Here is a 20,281-nt window from a genome sequence, read left to right on the forward strand (position 1 = left end):
CAGCCCTATCCACTACAAAAAATGTTTTTTGGGAAAATGTGATACTCAACCTTAATTAAATCATCTTCATCTTCTTTGTTATCCTAATAATTTAATCAAAATTTAAAATGAATATTAATTAGATAAATAAATATTACACTTTTAGAAAAATTCAACATAATATTATTGTCACAAATTTATAAGTAGCAATTACCTTAGAAATTTCAACTCTTCTTTCTTCAAAATGAAGTTTGGCTAGCCCTCCAAATTTAGCAAATCCTCCTGATAAATTCTTTGCTAAATACAAGGTCATGAGGTCTAGTTAGTAACATGAAAATATTTATTTTATTGCTAAATAATAAATATTTATCGTTTAATCCGTCACCCAAATTCAACTACTATGAGATCCGGTCTTGATATAATCGATCTACGAGCTCTACATGCCCTCACCACCACCTTTTACACACACACAAAAAAAAAGGAATCAAATTAATTAAACAATTTTACTAGTTTCATGATCATATAAATTTGAAATTAAATCAGGTTTTTTAAAAACATGTTAAAATACCTCATCATTATCTTCAAAACAATTTATAATGTGAAATACACAGCATGGTTCAATTTCAAACCATTTAATGGAATTAGCATCACCAAAATGAGGCATTATTCCAATTCTTGCATATCCATCTTTATCATATTTTATTAATCTGCAAAAATCAGAAGTATAAATATGCATTAATTAAGGATTTAATAAAAAAAGTATTTCATTAAATTTAGTTATCACAAATATTTTTTTTCATAATATAACTTGTTTGAAATACTTACTGCTCTCCAATAATAAGTCTACTTAGGTCAATAGTTAGCGGAAAATCCAAAATCACATTGTACCTACACATAATTAATTGTAAAATATTAGAATAACATTAGCATATATATATAATAATTGGATTTAAGTTCATACATATATACTAAACTATAAATATTTACACTATCAGTACAATGTAATTGGTTATAACGAATTTTCACTTTATTTTTCAAGCTATCATATAAACTTTTATAGAAAAAATTACCTATTAGTGTAGTCCATTTTATTTGACATATATTATTAGTCAGTACATAAAACTTAAATGCATAATAATTACCTCTTTGTAACTCCAATTTCATGGCAAATAATACACCTATTAAATTTGACATCCACCTTTTGAAGCATTTGTTTTCCATCAGCTGAAAATAGGTATTAAGTGAATTTAAAAATAAATTAGGAAACTAAATAAACTTTCAAAATGGAAAATAACATACCTGAAATGATTCCTAGCTCAAGATAAGGCTTTAATGGATTAATTCCTATTATAACAAGTTCACCCGTATCTGATATTCTCTGTTGACACATAATATAATTAAATTTTGTTCAAATTCAAAGAAAAAAACATTAAAAAAAAATCATTCATTTGATCTACAAAAAGAAGGGATAATTATTAATTACGACTCTAAACATTTCGGTCAACTAATTTATAAAATACGTACAAAATGTTCCGATTGGGTATACCATACATTAAATACATAATGTACAATGTAATTAAGTAACAAAAAATATATCTTTTCTAATAGTCTAAACTTTCTAGATTAAACAATCACACACTCTAAGAATTTTTGCAATAAAATATTCGTTCTAAAAGATTTATTGTTCAGACTTTTCAAAAATGCTGACAGATGCGCACATGTCAAATCCTTCATAAACACTATATTTTTTAGGACCCAATATAAGTTTTGTGATGAGTTATTACCTTTAGATGGGCTGTGAATGATTGACTCCAAGCTCCATTAACAGTCCAATTACCCAAAGTTTCTAGTGTTTGTATGTTTATCTCTTGAGGCATATGATTTTCAGCAATTAAATAGAACTTCTTCGAGTGCTCAAACACATTTGTATTGCTTATATATTTGTGTAATAACTTTAAGACAATAAAGGATACATATATGTTACTCGAATTCTTCAAAAATTATAGTATTATATTGAATCCTTCAGAAATGTGCCATCTTTAGAGTATCCTATTCGTACTCGATAATATTAATTTTGAAGAGTCTGATCAACATAGGCTTAAACTATGTTAATAACATGACCATTTCTTTACATTACAAGTCTTTATTTGAGAACATCCTAACACAAACATAATGTTAGATACCTTCCGCCCTTGACCAGATGTCTCAATTTGGAGCTTTGAATATGAAATATACACCCTACCCTTAACCTAATGTGTTAATTAGCTATGAGTTCACAGGAATCTATTGGCGCGCATTGCAGGGTCTATTCGGGGTGGCGCTCCCAACAAAATTTTTTTCATACCCATGGCTTGAACCGGAAACCTCTAGTTAAGGGTGAAGCAATCCACCAATGCACCACAACTCATGTTGGTAACTCAGTTGTTATTATATATTAACATGATGTCTCTATAGAACCACAAACTTCAAATACCGAATATGTCTCACATCAAAGGTCTCAAGTTGGAGCTCTGTATGTGAATAAAATAATGTTGATAGAAAATGTTTCCCTTTTAATAAGCATTACACAATGGATTAGTCATGACCCTATGCAGATACTGAATACCGAATTAAAAAAAATATACTAGATGAATAAAAGTTGGATGAAAGAGGTATAGTTTAAGACATATCACATTTAAAATGGAAGCCATTAAAACAACAAGAGCATCCCCTTCAATATTAAGAAGAAAACCTGGTTTCTTTAGATTCTTTTCCATGTTGAATGTGTCTGTTTGTACATATTTGTTTTTCTACAATATATTCCATTTGAAAAACTTTGGGAGGCATGTGGGGGGACCCAGATGACGTCTTTGTATATTCAGGATTGTTCAAAGCTGAAGTGACTGTCAGAACGTATGCAGGAACTCCTTCCATCTCTTAAAACACTGTATCTGTTGGATTGTCCAGAAATAGAGTCCTTTCCTGAAGGAGGATTGCCCTGCAATTTACAAGTCCTTACTATCAGGAATTGCAAGAAACTGATGAACGGCCGAAAGGAGTGGTGTATACAGAGACTCCCCTGTCTCATAGAGTTAGAAATCGTATATGATGGTAGTGATGAAGAGATTCTTGCTGGTGAGAATTGGGAGTTGCCTTCCTCTATTCAAAGACTTTCGGTATCCAATCTGAAAACATTTAGCATCCAAGTTCTCAAAAGCCTCACCTCTCTTGAAGATCTATGTATTCATGATTTATCTCAAATTCAGTCAATGGTGGAATACTGGCCAAATATTGCTCAAATTCCCTTCATAACGATCGATGGGGAATGCCTGTGATGACTAATATAAATGGCTCTCCAACAAATGTATGTTATTCTTTTCCATCAGAAGCTTTTTATTTTTGTTTACTTCACTTTGCATTTTTGCTAATTCTTTTCCTTTTAAAAATCTTATCGAGCAGTGTGGATGTTTATTTCTCAAACCATAAATGTTGATTGGGAGAACCTTTAATGATATAAACAAGTGGTGCTCCGATAGAGGTAAGTTATTCTATTTCCTTAGTATATTTTTATTTTCGGTTACTTCTCTTTGCTTGTTTCATACTTTTGACCAGTATGTAGCATCTATTGCTTCTGTGAAGTGGAGGAAGTATCTTTAGATCAGGATGAAATCTTTATATTTGCATTGAAACATTGTAAAAGAAATTGAGATAATTTGCTCCAGAAAGTAGAGAACTTGTATGGATCTCTATCAGTTCTGGAGTTGCAAAATGTAGTTGATAGAAGGGAAGCTCTGAAGGCAAAGATGAAGGAGAAGAATCATGTTGAGATTGTGATTATTTGTTTAACTCTAACTTTAGATTAATCTAATTAAATTTCCTAAAAGAGGAACTAATTTATTTTATAAGGATGCATTTTTAGATTTTATTGACTTCATATCTTTATTTATTCAAGTGTTTGATCTAAAAAACCTTTACTTTGTTCTGAAAATTCTCAACTTATTAACTTTTAGAAATAATTCAAGTGGTCTTCCTTATTTAAGCATATTTTAGTCAAGTTTTAAATCACTCCTAATTTCTTAAAATTTGTTGAGTTTATCGCTTTTCTTCAAATAATTTTTAAATTTCTTTTCTCTTTACTTGGTTATTTTTGCAAAATATATTTTCGTACTAAATTATTTCAAGTATTTTAAGTTGATTCCTTGTTCAAATAATTTTAATTGTCGTTATTATTTACAAATAATTTTTTCAAAAGTTAATCAAATAATTTTCAAATCGTCGGATAACCACGAGTTAGCGGCTACTTTGAGTGCTAACACCTTTTCCAAGTGGAAATGAGAACCACATACCTTTTTTTCTCTTAATTTTTAAGACTTATTTCTGTTAGTGTCTTTTTAATTAAGATTTCTTAATTTTCCTTAAAAATTAAGTAACGACTCTTTTAAGTTAATTTTTTCCTAAAAAGTCTAAATTAATTTTAAACACCTTCTTTTTTCCCACATAACATCCCAAAGCAGGAAAACGTGCAAACAAAAATATGAAAGCAAGTACTAGTTAAATGACAATTCCAAAGGAGGTATTTGTGCACTTTGCCCATTTCATGAGATTTTTGTGTAAGAGTGTCTCAAATCTATTGAAAGGTAGTGAATCATGTCCAGCCATCAGGGGCGTAGGCAAGGAAGGGTCAGGTTCACGTGAACCCATGTACTATTTTTTTCATAAAATTTAATGTTTGTTATATTCCGGTTTAATTATGGTAAACAACTATTAGGGAAAACTTTTATCATTTCACCGTAGCTCCTGATGTTATCAAATTCCCAATTTCTTGACATGTTTCAAGTCTTAAAAAAATCATAGTATTAAAGTATCAAGAAATGAAAATAAAACATTATGAAGACAAAGTCTTCTTGTTGGGTGAAAAGTCATACTCATGGGGAGGAGAAAACAGAACAGTTACGAATATTTTGGTCAAACTTTTAGGTATGTATTTTCAATCTTACATATTGAGGAGGTATCCACTTCAACTTTTGTTGCCTGATTTTCAATGTCCTAAAACCTGGTCCCCGCCCCCCCTCCCTTTCTACACCCTAAGTACCCTTCCTCTCTTGCTTCAATTATTGAATTGAGAAAGTAATGAATGGTCAAGAAACCAGACTCCATTATTGTTTCGTTGGGAAAAAGAACAGTTTTGCTTTTTTTCTATGGCTGTCAGCTGTGGACTGTAGATAAAACATAGTTGTACCAATTACAAGTAAGACCACTAGCAAAAGAGAGAGAGAAATCATTCTTCATCACATACTACTCTTAGGATTCAACAGGTAAAATAAAGAAGTTGTTAGTAATTGAAGATACAAACATTTATCTTCTCAAAAAATCATTTTGTGGTTCCTTGTTTTCTTTGCAGATTTCAGAAATGGATATTGGCTTAGCAGTTGGTGGTGCATTTCTCTCTTCAGCTTTGAATGTTCTCTTTGATAGGCTTGCTCCTGAGGGTGATCTGCTCAACATGTTTCAGAAGCATAAGCATCATGTTCAGCTCTTAAAGAAGCTGGAGGACATTTTGCTTGGTCTTCAGATTGTGCTAAGTGATGCAGAGAATAACCAATCATCAAATCGACACGTGAGCCAGTGGTTTAATAAGCTTCAGAATGCTGTGGACGGTGCTGAAAACTTAATAGAGGAAGTCAATTATGAAGCTTTGAGGCTTAAGGTGGAAGGTCAGCATCAAAATCTTGCAGAAACAAGCAACCAGCAAGTAAGTGACCTCAACCTGTGCTCGAGTGATGATTTCTTTCTTAAAATAAAGGAGAAGTTGGAAGACACTATTGAAACATTGAAGGATTTGCAAGAGCAAATTGGTCACCTTGGCTTAAAGATGCATTTTGGTTCGACTAAACAAGAAACTAGGACACCTTCAACTTCTTTGGTTGATGAATCTGATATATTTGGTAGGCAGAGCGAAATAGAGGATTTGATTGACCGTTTATTGTCCGAAGATGCAAATGGAAAAAATCTGAGTGTAGTTCCTATTGTTGGAAAGGGCGGCGTGGGTAAGACAACACTTGCTAAAGCCGTTTACAATCATGAGAAGGTGAAGGAGCATTTTGGTTTGAAAGCTTGGTTTTGTGTTTCTCAGGCATATGATGCTTTCAGAATAACAAAAGGGTTACTTCAAGAAATTGGCTCATTTGACTTAAAGGTTGATGACAATCTTAATCAGCTACAGGTCAAATTGAAGGAAAGCTTGAAGGGAAAGAAGTTTCTTGTTGTCCTTGATGATGTGTGGAATGACAACTACAACGAGTGGGATGACTTGAGAAATCTTTTTGTACAAGGAGATATAGGAAGTAAGATCATTGTGACGACACGTAAAGAGAGTGTCGCCCTGAGGATGGGAAATGAGCAAATTAGTATGGACATTTTGTCAATTGAAGAATCTTGGTCTTTATTTAAAAGACATGCATTTGAAAACATGGATCCTATGGGACATCCAGAACTTGAAGAGGTCGGAAAACAAATTGCAGCTAATTGCAAAGGACTGCCCTTAGCTCTGAAGACGCTCGCTGGCATGTTACGCTCTAAATCAGAGGTCGAAGGGTGGAAACGTATTTTGAGAAGTAAAATATGGGAGCTGCCAGACAACGACATATTGCCAGCGTTGATGTTGAGCTACAATGATCTTCCCTCACATTTAAAACGATGTTTTTCTTATTGTGCAATATTTCCTAAAGATTATCCATTTAGGAAAGAACAAGTTATTCATCTGTGGATTGCTAATGGTCTCGTACCACAGGAAGATGAAATAATTCAAGATTTAGGTATCCTATACTTTCTCGAGTTGAGATCAAGATCATTATTCGAAAGGGTCCCAAATCCTTCTGAAGGGAACATAGAGAAATTCTTGATGCATGACCTTGTCAACGATTTAGCCCAAATTGCATCTTCAAAACTTTGTATCAGGTTGGAAGAGAGCCAAGGACCTCATATGTTGGAAAAAAGTCGGCACTTATCATATTCAATGGGATATTGTGGTGACTTTGAGAAATTGACACCCCTCTACAAATTGGAGCAGCTGAGGACATTGCTTCCAATCAGTTTCCAATATACTGGTCCACTTAGCAAGAGGGTGTTGCATAACATACTGCCAAGACTAAGATCCTTGAGGGCATTATCGTTGTCTTGTTACAAGATTACGGAGTTGCCGGATGACTTGTTTATCAAATTAAAGCTCCTCAGATTTTTGGACCTTTCTGAGACACCGATTGAAAAGTTGCCTGATTCCATTTGTGTATTGTATAACTTAGAGACACTTCTCCTATCAGATTGTGATTTTCTTGAGGAGCTACCGCTGCAGATGGAGAAGTTGATCAACTTGCATCACCTCGACATTAGCAACACTTCTCTCTTGAAGATGCCACTACATCTGAGCAAGTTGAAAAGCCTCCAAGTGCTAGTGGGAGCTAAGTTTCTTCTAAGTGGTTTGAGAATGGAAGATTTGGGTGAAGTAGAGAACTTGTATGGATCTCTATCAGTTCTGGAGTTGCAAAATGTAGTTGATAGAAGGGAAGCTCTGAAGGCAAAGATGAAAGAGAAGAATCATGTTGAGAAGTTGTCTTTGGAGTGGAGTGAAAGTAGTGCCGACAATTCACAAACTGAAAGAGACATACTTGATGAGCTACACCCACACACAAACATAAAAGAACTCCAAATCACCGGATATAGAGGAACAAAATTTCCAAATTGGCTAGCTGATCATTCGTTTCTTAAGCTAGTACAATTGTCTCTTAGCAACTGCAAGGACTGTGATTCCTTGCCAGCACTAGGACAGCTTCCTTCTTTGAAAATCCTTTCCATCAGAGGGATGCATCGAATAACAGAGGTGACGGAAGAATTCTACGGCAGTTCATTCTCCAGAAAGCCTTTTAAGCCTCTTGAGAAGCTTGAATTTGAAGATATGCCGGAGTGGAAGCAATGGCACGCACTCGACTTCCCTAAACTTGAGAGCCTTTCAATTGACAATTGTCCGAAGTTGATGGGGAAGTTGCCTGAAAATCTTTGTTCTCTGATAAAATTAAGAATTTCAAGCTGTCCTGAACTCAATTTGGAGACACCTTTTAGCATACTGCCGAGTAGCTTGAAGACAATAAGGATATCTGGTTGCCAGAAATTAAAATTGGAGGCGCCAGTTGGTGAGATGAGTTATTGTAACATGTTTCTCGAGGAATTAGTACTGGAAAGATGTGATTCAGTATCACCTGAGTTGCTCCCAAGAGCACGCTCTTTGGGGGTAAGTCGTTGCCATAACCTTACTAGGTTTTTGATTCCTACTGCGACTGAAAGACTTTCTATTTGTAATTGTAAGAATGTTGAAATACTTTCGGTGGCATGTGGGGGAACCCAGATGACGTCTTTGTATATTGATGGCTTTCCGAAGCTGAAGTGGCTGCCAGAACGTATGCAGGAACTCCTTCCATCTCTTAATAAACTGCATCTGTTTTATTGTCCAGAAATAGAGTCCTTTCCTGAAGGAGGATTGCCCTGCAATTTACAATTACTTGTGATCGACAAATGCAAGAAACTGGTGAACGGCCGAAAGGAGTGGCGTTTACAGAGACTCCCCTGTCTCAGAGAATTAGAAATCGATCATGATGGCAGTGACGAAGAGATTCTTGCTGGTGAGAATTGGGAGTTGCCTTCCTCCATTCAAAGACTTGCGGTATCCAATCTGAAAACATTTAGCATCCAAGTTCTCAAAGGCCTCACCTCTCTTGAAGATCTATGTATTCATGATTTATCTCAAATTCAGTCGATGGTGGAAGAAGGCCAGCTTTCCGAATCAGCACTGCCCTCCTCCCTCTCTCAGCTGACCATCAAGGGTTGCCCTAATCTCCAATCACTTTCTGAATTAGCACTGCCCTCCTTCCTCTCTCAGCTGACCATCCATGGTTGCCGTAATCTCCAATCACTTTCCGAATCAGCACTGCCCTCCTCCCTCTCTCAGCTGACCATCAAGGGTTGCCCTAATCTCCAATCACTTTCTGAATTTGCACTGCCCTCCTCCCTCTCTCAGCTGATCATCCGTAATTGCCCTAATCTCCAATCACTTTCTGAATTTGCACTGCCCTCCTCCCTCTCTCAGCTGATCATCCGTAATTGCCCTAATCTCCAATCACTTCCCGAATCAGCACTTCCCTCCTCCCTCTCTCAGCTGAACATCAGTGATTGCCCTAACCTCCAATCCATTCCCGTAAAAGGGATGCCCTCTTCCCTCTCTGAACTAAATATTTTCGACTGCCCATTGCTCAAACCACTACTAGGATTTGACAAGGGGGAATACTGGCCAAATATTGCTCAAATTCCCTTCATAGAGATCGATGGGGAATGCCTGTGATGATTAATATAAATGGCTCTCCAATAAATGTAAGTTATTCTTTTACATCAGAAGCTTTTTATTTTTGGTTACGTCCCTTTGCATTTTGTCTAATTCTTTTCCTTTTAAAAATCTTATCGAGCAGTGTGGATCGTTTATTTCTCAAACCATAAATGTTGATTGGGAGAACCTTTAATGATATAAACAAGTGGTGCTCCGATAGAGGTAAGTTATTCTATTTCCTTAGTATATTTTTATTTTCGGTTACTTCTCTTTGCTTGTTTCGTACTTTTGACCAGTATGTAGCATCTATTGATCTGCAAGCTGATCTGTCGAAGGGATGAAGCACAGAGTGATCAGGCCTGAGACGAATTGCTATCTTACAAAGTGCTTGGTCCTCTCATGGAACATCGGGTTTTTACTGATGGCTACTTGACTGTCATAAAGAACTTTCACCTGCAGAATAGGAGGGACTGATCGATCTTCGAGCAGTCGAATAAGCTAGGTAATCTCAGCGGTAACTCATCTCATTGATCTGTATTTTGCATCAACAGATGATAAGGAAACTAAAACTTGCGTTTTTTATCTCCAGAAAATTGTGATGCTTCATTTACACATTTTTAAAATTTTATCTTATAACAAGGGATAAAGTGTGTCCGAGTCAATTAGATGTTATATACTTGTAGCTAATTGTTGTGCGTTAGATGTGGCCAAGTTAAACGCAATTGGGAAGATATGATGCCATTGATTCCAGCAAAAGGCAATTTGATGATTTTTCAAGCTGGCAACCATTTTAATATATTAGTTTCTGAACACGTGCGTTGCACGTTATTCAATGCTATTTTGTATAAATATACTAAAATCATGTAAATAATTTTATATTAATATTGCAAAAGCTAATAGTATTAGTATATGATATATTTGAAATATTAACATATATATATTAGTAATATATCAAAAATATCAATTAATTGTTTTTAAGTGAATGAATGCAGAAGTCCGGAGCCAAAAAGGCTACTTTTTTCAATAAAAACGCATAAAGGGCCACTCATCTGAAAGTACATATGAAAGGGGAAAAGGGAAGCCAAGAAAATACATTCATGTACAATTTTTGTTTGCTCACTCACGGTGGATCTCAAACTTATAAAGCTAAGCTCTCTTAATCTTTTCATCATAAATAAAAATATTTAATGGCAATTAGTGGGGAATAGAAAGAGATTCGTATCATGAATATAGATATTTTGTTTTTATCATAAAACGGTTAAATATTAAATAGGAATATGATCAATTCATTATTCATATTTTGTCATTATGTTAGACGCAGATTCACTATATAGTCATATCAAGAGTTTTGGATTAACAATTATTTTACTTTTATTATACATATTAAAATATAGACAACAGCTTAAATTTACTATTTAATAATATAATAATAATAATCATATGTATATATACATTAATTAATTAATGGTATTATTATAGTAACCCAACTTTATAGGGTTATTTTAGTATTTCAACTTTCAACTTTTTTTGTTCCCACTTTTAGTAATATATGATGATGATGGATCAGATGTTATATAGTTATGCAGTAGTGATAGTGGTTTATTTGATGTATTATGTAGTTATGTAGTAGTGATAGTAGTCGAAATTGATAGGTGAGCCAAACTTTTAACGGATGACATAAATGATCATTTTCTCAAAGTTTGATGATGATGAAGTCATTGTTTGTTTATATGTTGATGACATGTTGATAATGAGTAAAGACATTGCCGATGTAAATGCTACGAAGCATATGCTTGCTAGCAAATTTGGCATGAAAGACTTAGGGGTTGCTGACTTGATCTTAGAAATTAGGATTCATAAAACTCCACAAGGTCTAGCATTATCACAATCACATTATATTGAAAACATACTTGATAAGTTCAAGTATTTAAATTTCAATGTTGCAAAAACTCCAATTGATGTAAGTTTTGCACTTCAAAAGAATGAAGGTAAAAGTGACTCACAATTGGACTATGCACGAGTTTTGGGAAGTTTGATGTATATTATGAATTGTACACGACCAGATATAGCATGTGCTACAAGCAAGTTGAGTCGATTCACGAATAATGTAATGACCCTAAAAGCCATTTTTTGGAATTTTTATAAAATGACCATTTTACCCCTCCCTTTAGATGCCCCGAGTCGTTTCTAATTATTACCGGGTGTTGACTTTTAGAAAATCCCATGAAAAGTTAAGTCTTTGGAAAATTTGAGTTTCATAAGCTTTAAGTATTAAAAAGTGGTATTTGGGGTCAATCGGAGCTACTGGTCTCGGAATGGAATTTTGTCGATTCCAGCAGCTCCGAAATGTCGAAATTGGCTTAGGAGACTTTACGGAATCAGTTTTGGAGTTGTAACGAAGTTTTGAGGCCTTGAGTTGAGAATTTGAGGAATTTTAAGCCAAGGTTTGACTTTGGTCAACTTTTGAAGTTCCGGTGCTTGGAATGGAATTCTGACGACTCTGTTGGATTCAGGAGATGTTTTTTGGTCTAGAATAAGTGTTGGTTAAATCTTTAGAGGTTCCGAGTCCATTTTGGTATTTTGAAGGCCTAAGTTAGTTTAGTTGCGACTTTTCGAGTTTTGGGTCAACGAGATCTTGGATTTAAATTTTGATGGTTCCATCAGCTCCGGAATGACCAAATTAGGTAGTAGCACTGTTGGATTGACTATCGAGTCAATCGATACGAGTTTGGGGCCATTTGGCGCTTTTGACTTTGAAATTTAGCCTATGGTTGACTTTGGTCAACATTCTTTGAAAATGTGCTCGAATGAATATTTTAACAGCGCGGTTAGTTCCGAAATGTTGATTTTGGTCTATAACAACCCTTCGTTCGCTTTTTGAGGCTTCCGGACTAATATCGAGGCCCGTTGTGGAATGAGGCTTAAAATAGCTCTTGGGTGTGAGACCCACTTTTTATTAAAATGATCTCGTATGGGAATTCTAAATGCTCCATTGAGTTCGGAACGTCAAATTTAGTGGGGTAGCATATTTGGTTTATTTTTATCGAATTCCGAACGAATTTCGAGTACCCCATCGGAGATTTTGGATTCTCCAAAATCTAAAAAAAACACAGCAGCACAGCAGCCCCATTTTTTGGAATTTTTCTCCAACTTTAAAACCTTGAGCATTAAGGCTCCAAATTGGGTGATTCAAAAAGCAAAATTGTGAGGTTTTTCGTGGAAAACGCATTGGAGAGATTGAAAACTGATTTGGAGCATTCGATTTAGGTAAAAATCGCGATTTTAATTGCAGTTGTGTCCATTTTCGGATTAAGTTTTTGAAGAACTTTGAGTAATTGTTTTGTTGACCTATATAAACCCGATTTTGGTGATTCAAGGGTCTAAATTCAAGAACATTTCGTGAGGAATCTCATGGTAATATCAGAAATACGAGAAAAAGCTTCGTTCGACGTAAATATGCATTTTAAGTTACTGATTTAGTCATTTTCGGAATGAAATTTTGTGGAATTTTGGAAGAGTGTATCTTGGTCAATATAACTCTGTTTTGAGTGATTTTTGAGGCTAGATTGTGGGTTTTTTCGCAAGGAACGTCATGGTGTAATTTGTTTTGATTGAAAGATTTTCATTTTTGAGAAATCGACGTGTAAAGAGGCTGCCTTATATCGTTTTCTTAGTTTGAAAATGTGAGAATTGATTTTTGATCGTATTACGTAATTTTCCACCCCGAATTATGTTATAAATCTAATTTGTGAGCTTGGAGTGACGTTTAGAACCTCTTTTTGGGGTCAAATCCGGAATTTCGTATGTGAATCCCACAATTATAAAATTAGTGTCTAAACGACCGTATTGACGTCGTGGTTCTATTTTTGACAGCTTGGAAATATTCTGAGGTAATTCGGAAGGAAAAGGCCCCGACACAGTAATTTGGTGCCCGCGTGTTTAGCCTACAAGTAGGCTACGATTTTACCTATCTTTAGATTGAGCTGGAATGTGTGAAAGCATGTTGAAATAGTTGGAATTTGGGTTGGGTAGTTTGATTGTATATCTTAGGTGGTAGAAATCATGCTTTAGGCTTATTATCGGGTTTTCAAATATTTAGAAGCATGTGTATTTTGTCGTTATTTGTTAGTATTATAAAAAGAGTTGAATGAGCATGTTGTTGATACTGTGGGGTATGTTGACCTTAGTATAGGATGTAAACTTGCTTTAGATGTCCCGGCGTCGTTCCGATGGACTTAGATCCTTGTAGAATGGTGTAGCGGGCTAGTGCCTAGTAGTTTGGCCTTAGTTAGGCGTTACCCTTGCTCTTAAGAATATCTTCATCCATAAATCGATACAATTGTGACTTTCGAGATGCATCGGCAATATTAGACTTCATGATCATTGCACTTGGCTCCGGATCCATTTTTGGTGGCATAGCAGTTGACTCATTTGGGAAAAGATTTTTGGTACCGTTGTATTCTAGTTGGGAAGTAGAATATTTGGCATCATGGGATAAGTTATCTGTGAGCATCCGAGTATCCAGTCCCGGCCTCCATTCTGAATTATCGGGGAGCATTCGGGTACCCAGCCCCGACCTCCGCTGACTTGCTAGTATGATAAGCATCCGGGTATCCAGTCCTGGCCTCGATCATATTGATGTGTTACGGTGAGCATCCTGGTACCAGTCCAGGCCTCGATCGCATTGATGTAATATGGCGAGCATCCGGGTACCCAATCCCGACCTTGGCCACTTTGAACATTCAAGCGAGCATTTGGGTCCCAGTCCCAACCTCGACCCCTAAGTCACCACTAGATTGATTGACTCTTAGAGATTCTGGATTTGGAAATGATATAGTACTTCGGCTCCTAACATCTTAGATTCTTGGTTCCTAGCCTTGGTAGTTGTAGCTATTCTGTGTACTCGGCGGGCTTATGGGGGTTCGTCCGGGTTTTTATTTAACTTGCGCACGAGTGTCCTGACTGGGCTTATGGGGACCCAGTTGGGTATAGTTAGTTGTAGTTCTCATAGGTAGTACTCTTTCCCCCTTTTATGCTTATGTTGACTCCTATTTAGGCTATTCCTCTTTTTTATATTGTTTTTACCTTTTTTGCTCAGTCGGCCTATGATGTCTACTAGGTACCTGTTATCTTGGTACTCATACTACACTCTGCATCTACTATCGTGATGCAGGACCGAGCACCAGCTATCGACATGGATAAATTGAGCCTGTTGCAGTCAACTTCGGAGACTAGGGTGAGTGCTTGGCGTTTTTGGATCATTCCTGTCTCCTTCAGCATGGATGACCCGTCTTTTACCTTCTGAGACTAGCCAGTTATATATATATTCAGTCCACTTTCGGGATTTGTACTCGTATTTTATTTTGTAGCAGCTTTGTACTGTGACTTTCAGGTTCTGGGAGGGATCTTTAGTTGTTTAAAACATGTTGTGGTTTACTTCTGCTTATTCATTTTGTTTACATTTATAATTCGATGCTTTTATTTAGTTTCTGACCTCAAACCCATTACTTGAAGTTCCGGGTTGACGAGTTGGCATACCTACTAGAGGATTATAGTAGGTGTCATCATGACCTAAGGAATTGGGTCGTGACGGTTATAGTAGGTGTCATAATGACCTAAGGAATTGGGTCATGACAAGTTGGTATCAGAGCGTCAGGTACATTGGTCTCACTTGTACATAGCTAACGTCTAGTAGAGTCTTGCGGATAGGTGCGGAGACGTCCGTAACTTATCTTCGGGAGGCTACAGGATATCATTAGGAACATTCTCTATGTTGTATCATTTTGTGCAGTGTTGTGTCTTATTGATTTCGTGAAATCTCATTTGTTCCACTTTTTCACAGAAATGGTTCGTACGTGCGGTACCATCGATCGTGATAACGCACCAAGGCTTGGCATGCCTAGAGGTCATCCTCGTGGGACAGGTAGGGGAGCAGCACCAGCTCCCAACCCGGAGATAGAGCCGGAGCTGGTAGAGGAGCATCTGGACGATCTTATTCCTACTCAGCCAGAGGGACCACCACCACCAGCACAGCCTCCAGCTGCACCAGTTATGACCCCAACACTACAGGCAGCGATTGTGCAGCTCCTCACGGCTATTGGAGTTGTACCACAAGCCCCGACCCCAGTATCGAACATACTAGCACCGCAGGATCCGCTCGTTCAACCGGCACCTGAGGTTCAACTGCCTCCACCAATTTTTGTACCCCCTCCAGCAGTTCCAGAAGGTATGATGTCATTACAGGATCAGAAGATATTAGGGGTATTTCAGAGGCTATCGCCCCCGATATTTTCTAGAGCCACTGGCGAGGATGCCATGGAGTTCTTGTCTACCTGTCAAGAGCAGCTCTATTCCTTGGGTCTTGTGGAGTCCAGAGGCGCCGACTTCACTGCTCACCAGTTCAGAGGGGCAGCCAGACAGTGGTGGCGCTCTTATTTGCAGTCCAGACCAACTGAGTCACCACCATTGACATGGGCCTAGTTCTCAGAGGCTTACTTGGCTCGATACATCCCTAGGAGTGTTCGGGACCGACTTTGGGATCAGTTTACTTGGTTGGAGTAGGGCCACATGATGATTGCAGAGTACGAGGCTAGATTTCATCTGCTTTCCCGACATGCCACTATGATTCTACCAACTGAGGAGGAGCGGGTACGATGTTTTGTGCACGGATTGAGACCTTACTTGAGGTTGGGGATCGAGCACCTTGTTTCTGTGGGCCGCTCTTTTCTGGATGTAGTGGATCATGCCCGCACGATCGAAATTATTCATCGCCAGGCCCAAGGAGGCTGCGATAAGAGACTCAGGCATCAGGGTAGCTTCAGTGGGTCCCATTCTAGAGGCCATGATAGTTATGACAGGCCCCGCCAATGATTCTAGTTGGATAGGTACCAACAGGGTCAATCCAACCGGCCGATTCAGGCCGCCTGCCAGCAGTTGAGGGTAGTCAGCCTCATTCGGGGGGTTCCACCGGAGGGCAAAGCTCAAGGGGATTAGGTCCGCTTTTTTCCTACCGTGGACGAGTTATCACGGGTCACTCAGCTTTAGGATATTTTGATTGTGGCTCACTGGAGCACTTGTCTAGGGAGTGTCCCATCCGGGCTAGACCGTTGGTAGTAGCACCACCTCCACCAGGAGGTATAGATCGGGGTCACGGATGAGGCGATGGTCAGTAGGGTATTCGGGGAGGTTCCCGAGGAGGCAGGTCAGGTGGTAGGGTAAATGTTCGTGGGGGAGGCCGACAGGGCCACTTGCTCCGGCGAGGGCAGAGGCTGAGGCATCAGATGATGTTATCACAGGTACTATCCTTATTTGTCAGCAGACTGCTTCAGCTTTATTTGATCTAGGTTCCACATATTCCTATGTGTCTATATATTTTGCTCCATGTTTGGGTATTCCTTATGAGTCACTTGAGGTCCCGTTACATGTTTCGACCCCGGTAAGGGATTCTTTAGTAGTGGATCAGGTTTGTAGATCCTGTGCGGTGACTATTCAGGGGCATGAGACTTGGGCAGATCTTATTTTACTTGATATGCTGGACTTCGATGTTATTCTGGGCATGGATTGGCTATCCCCTCATCATGCGGTTTTGGACTGTTATGCCAAGACCGTTACATTAGCCATGCCTGGTATTCCCCCGATCTTGTGGCAGGGTGTTTATAGTCGCTCACCGACTGGGATCATATCCTTTATGCGGGCCCGACGGCTAGTTGCATCCGGGTGCTTAGCGTACTTAGCTTATGTCCGTGATGTGTCCAGCGAGGCCCCTACTATTGATTCAGTTCCTGTGTTTAGGGAATATACTGATGTCTTCCCTACTGACCTACCTTGTCTACCCCCAGAGAGAGATATTGACTTTGCCATAGATTTAGAGCCGGGAACTAAGCCTATTTCTATACCACCTTATCGTATGGCCCCTGCAGAGCTCAAAGAGCTCAGCGTGTAGCTTGAGGATCTTCTAGGTAAGGGATTTATTCGCCCGAGTGTGTGTCACCGTGGGGTGCGCCCGTCTTATTTGTTAAGAAGAAAGATGGGACTATGCGGATGTGTGTTGATTACAGGCAGTTGAATAAGGTGACGGTGAAAAACCGTTATCCCATGCCCCGTATCGATGATCTGTTCTTGATCAGCGGATATTGATAGACTCGTGCAGGTCCCTTTCAATACCACGGAAAGCATCCCTATTAATCAGGTAAACCTAGGCTAACACTCTTAACTTTAAAACCTACTCTTAACTTTAAAACCTACATAATGCTTTCGGAAACATCAAATCAGTCAAAGACAAATAAAAAGAGCAAAATCAGTCCAAGAAGAATTATGTGCACCGGTAATGATCATAAGCATTGATTGAACTTGTAGTACAATCAAAAAACAAGAGAAGGTGGACAACGACATAAAGCTGATTGCTAAGAAAGTAGGACAAGTGTGTAATTTAACACAACAATCTACAACCAAAACTGCAGGAAGCCAGCTAATATGTTCTCAGCAAGTGAAAAATGCAAGAAACGGGAGGAGAGTAGACATCAACATTTTTATGGATTTCTGTACAATACCATTCTCTCCATCAAATTCAAAACTCAGATAAATCCATTCCTTATTAAGTTTTCAGATCACCCTTTAAAAAAAAAAAACTTGACCTCTTCAAGATTAGACACTAAAAAGTTTCGTTTTTTTGGGATAAGTTGGAAACAACTTGTATTTTGAGGAAAAAAGTTTTTTTTTGGGGTGGATAATATAATAGAGGAGAACTGGCTATATATAATGAAACGAAAGGAGCTACAAAGATTCATTTTATTTTTTTTTGGAAATCTAAGTTAAATGACTATTTATTCATAATACACCTGAAAAAGACAACTCTCTATTACCTCCTTATTGCTAAAGCATCCATTCAGTTTCAGAAGAGGACAATTCTCAACCCCAAAACAAAAATCAAATTTTCCCATTAACCAAAATCCAAATCTAGAAAACACCAAAAAGCATAAGGGTACAAAAAGATAGCACCCCAAGATCTGCAACCACATTTTCTTTTCTTCATTCATGGATAATTTGCAAAGGATAGGTATAAGCTTGCAGCCTAATTTTTTGAATTACATAAAAGAGTTATAAATTCTATTTTGTATCATTATTCATTAGTGACCAGCTTCCTAACAAAGTTGTTGGCGCCACATCTCTGTAGACCCTCTCAAAGCGAGCTTATGAAATATCAGCAAGTTCTTGACACATGCTTGCAGTACATCCACTTCATTTAAAGTACGAATTCAAAACTTTCATCATTAACCGAAAATCCAAATATACAATAGCGCAAGTAAGAAGTATCAAGTGTAAATGAACCACTGAAAGTTTCAGGGTGGCCTCTGTAGGCCAACATTCTACACCACTACACATATCTGCGATAGAGCTATAAATAGGGGGGTCAAAATATGGGTAATCCGTCCAAACTTTTATGGATAGGACTCAAGATAATTTGTATTGAGTTCAATATCAACTCATTCAAGCCCTAACCCATTTTAAAAGAATATTCAATTGAACCCAATTAATCTCCAATTTCAAGCTGTTTTAAGGCTCTTTATTTGCATTGGTGTAAATGTATGTTCTTATATTAAAGGTATGAATTAATATCTAATTTATATTTTTTAGGATTAATCTATCTATTTGTAAATTTTTATTTTTATTTTTTTGAGTTGAAATTTAAATTGTGGTTATAAAAGGTAAATAATAATATGTTAAAATTATTGAGATTAAGCGGGTCAAATTGGGCGGGTCATGACCCAACCCGAATTTTAGCCCAATTGAGCCCAACCCTTTTGGTCCACGTAATGTTGTGAGGTTTTTTATGCATTTAATTATTGTGGTTTGAATGGTTGATATGTTGTTGTGATTGGTATGCAATCCTAAGATCGTGAAATCCATAATCTTGAATTTGCCTTATAAAAAATTGTGCCTTGAATAAAGAAGGCTTGATGAAATATTGTTAATGAAGTGGAATGTAATAATAAAGAATGATAAATTAATTATTTTTGGATCGGGTGTCACGAGTCGACACGGTATATTTGGATCGGGTGTAACGAGCCTACACGGTATATTTGGATCGGATGTCACAAGCTGACACGATATATTTAGATCGGGTGTCAAGAGACGACACAATATTATTGGATCGGGTGTCACGTTCCGTCACGATAATATTAAAGAAAAATAAATTAAATAACTTAATATTATCCAATCTCAAATAACTTATTTCCCAAAAGACTGTGGTGTGCAGGCTTGAATCCTCATGTATACTCTTGATATTATTGACTGATTACGTAATTGTTTCATTGTGTTGTCACTTGATCTTGATCTTGTTGTTTGCCACCTGTTAAGTACTATAGTGGATTTTCTGTTATTAATTTATGCATATTGACTTCTATTTCGAGTCGGCCGATGATACCTACTCAGTACATGTTGCCCTGTACTAACCCCTACATGTATTTTCTTTGTTTTATTTGTGGAGTGCAGCGAGTATTCCATCGACTTCTACTCGACTTCAGATATAGCCGGTGTCCAGCACATCAGGTTCCAGGTTGAGCTATTCGTTCTAGCTCGTGTTGGATTCTCTCAATCATGACATGATGTTCTTAGTTTTTGGACACAAACTGTGTTATTTATTTTATTCTAGCGTTCGATACTTTCAGATTTAGTATTTTTGGATTAGATGTTCTTGATGTGATGACTTTCAGATTTTGGGGAATGATATATAATAGATTTTATTGGCTTTTTTTACTTTCTACTTTATAAGTTTGAGCTTCGCATTATTATCATTGTAGACACGTAATTTTTGACCGAATTTGAGATGTTACACAATTTTTAGTTCTTAAATATTTTTTTTATATCTAAATTAAATGTTTTTGTTTTTTTATCTTATTTTAGTAAGTTTATCCTATACAAAAAAAAAAAAGGAATTTAAAAACTACAAAAATA

At 37.2% G+C, this 20,281-nt stretch overlaps 2 protein-coding genes across 10 annotated transcripts; one reads left to right on the plus strand and one right to left on the minus strand.

The window, feature by feature from the left end:
• Positions 1-360: 360 nt before the first annotated feature.
• Positions 361-2,892, minus strand: LOC129903782 (carotenoid 9,10(9',10')-cleavage dioxygenase 1-like). Its single transcript, XM_055979307.1, has 8 exons — positions 2,863-2,892; positions 2,652-2,768; positions 1,764-1,931; positions 1,279-1,357; positions 1,122-1,203; positions 805-867; positions 548-686; positions 361-435 (listed from the first exon to the last, which is right to left on the minus strand). The coding sequence occupies exons 1-8, from the start codon at positions 2,890-2,892 to the stop codon at positions 361-363; spliced, it is 753 nt and encodes a 250-aa protein (XP_055835282.1).
• A 2,211-nt stretch (positions 2,893-5,103) lies between these two features.
• Positions 5,104-20,077, plus strand: LOC129902647 (putative disease resistance protein At3g14460). 9 transcript variants are annotated; one of them, XM_055977986.1, is made up of 7 exons: positions 5,104-5,273; positions 5,360-9,375; positions 9,471-9,550; positions 9,625-9,830; positions 14,502-14,564; positions 15,171-16,623; positions 19,820-20,077. In XM_055977986.1, the coding sequence occupies exon 2, from the start codon at positions 5,369-5,371 to the stop codon at positions 9,344-9,346; it is 3,978 nt and encodes a 1,325-aa protein (XP_055833961.1). In that variant the 5' UTR covers positions 5,104-5,273; positions 5,360-5,368; the 3' UTR covers positions 9,347-9,375; positions 9,471-9,550; positions 9,625-9,830; positions 14,502-14,564; positions 15,171-16,623; positions 19,820-20,077. The 9 variants fall into 9 exon arrangements, with proteins under 9 accessions (XP_055833961.1, XP_055833960.1, XP_055833962.1 ...); XM_055977985.1 differs by having other exon boundaries at positions 9,632-9,830; XM_055977987.1 differs by having other exon boundaries at positions 9,664-9,830; positions 14,448-14,564.
• The last annotated feature ends 204 nt before the right edge of the window (positions 20,078-20,281 follow it).

This window comes from Solanum dulcamara, chromosome 9 (assembly GCF_947179165.1).
Source record: "Solanum dulcamara chromosome 9, daSolDulc1.2, whole genome shotgun sequence".
Classification (NCBI taxonomy): Eukaryota; Viridiplantae; Streptophyta; class Magnoliopsida; order Solanales; family Solanaceae; genus Solanum; species Solanum dulcamara.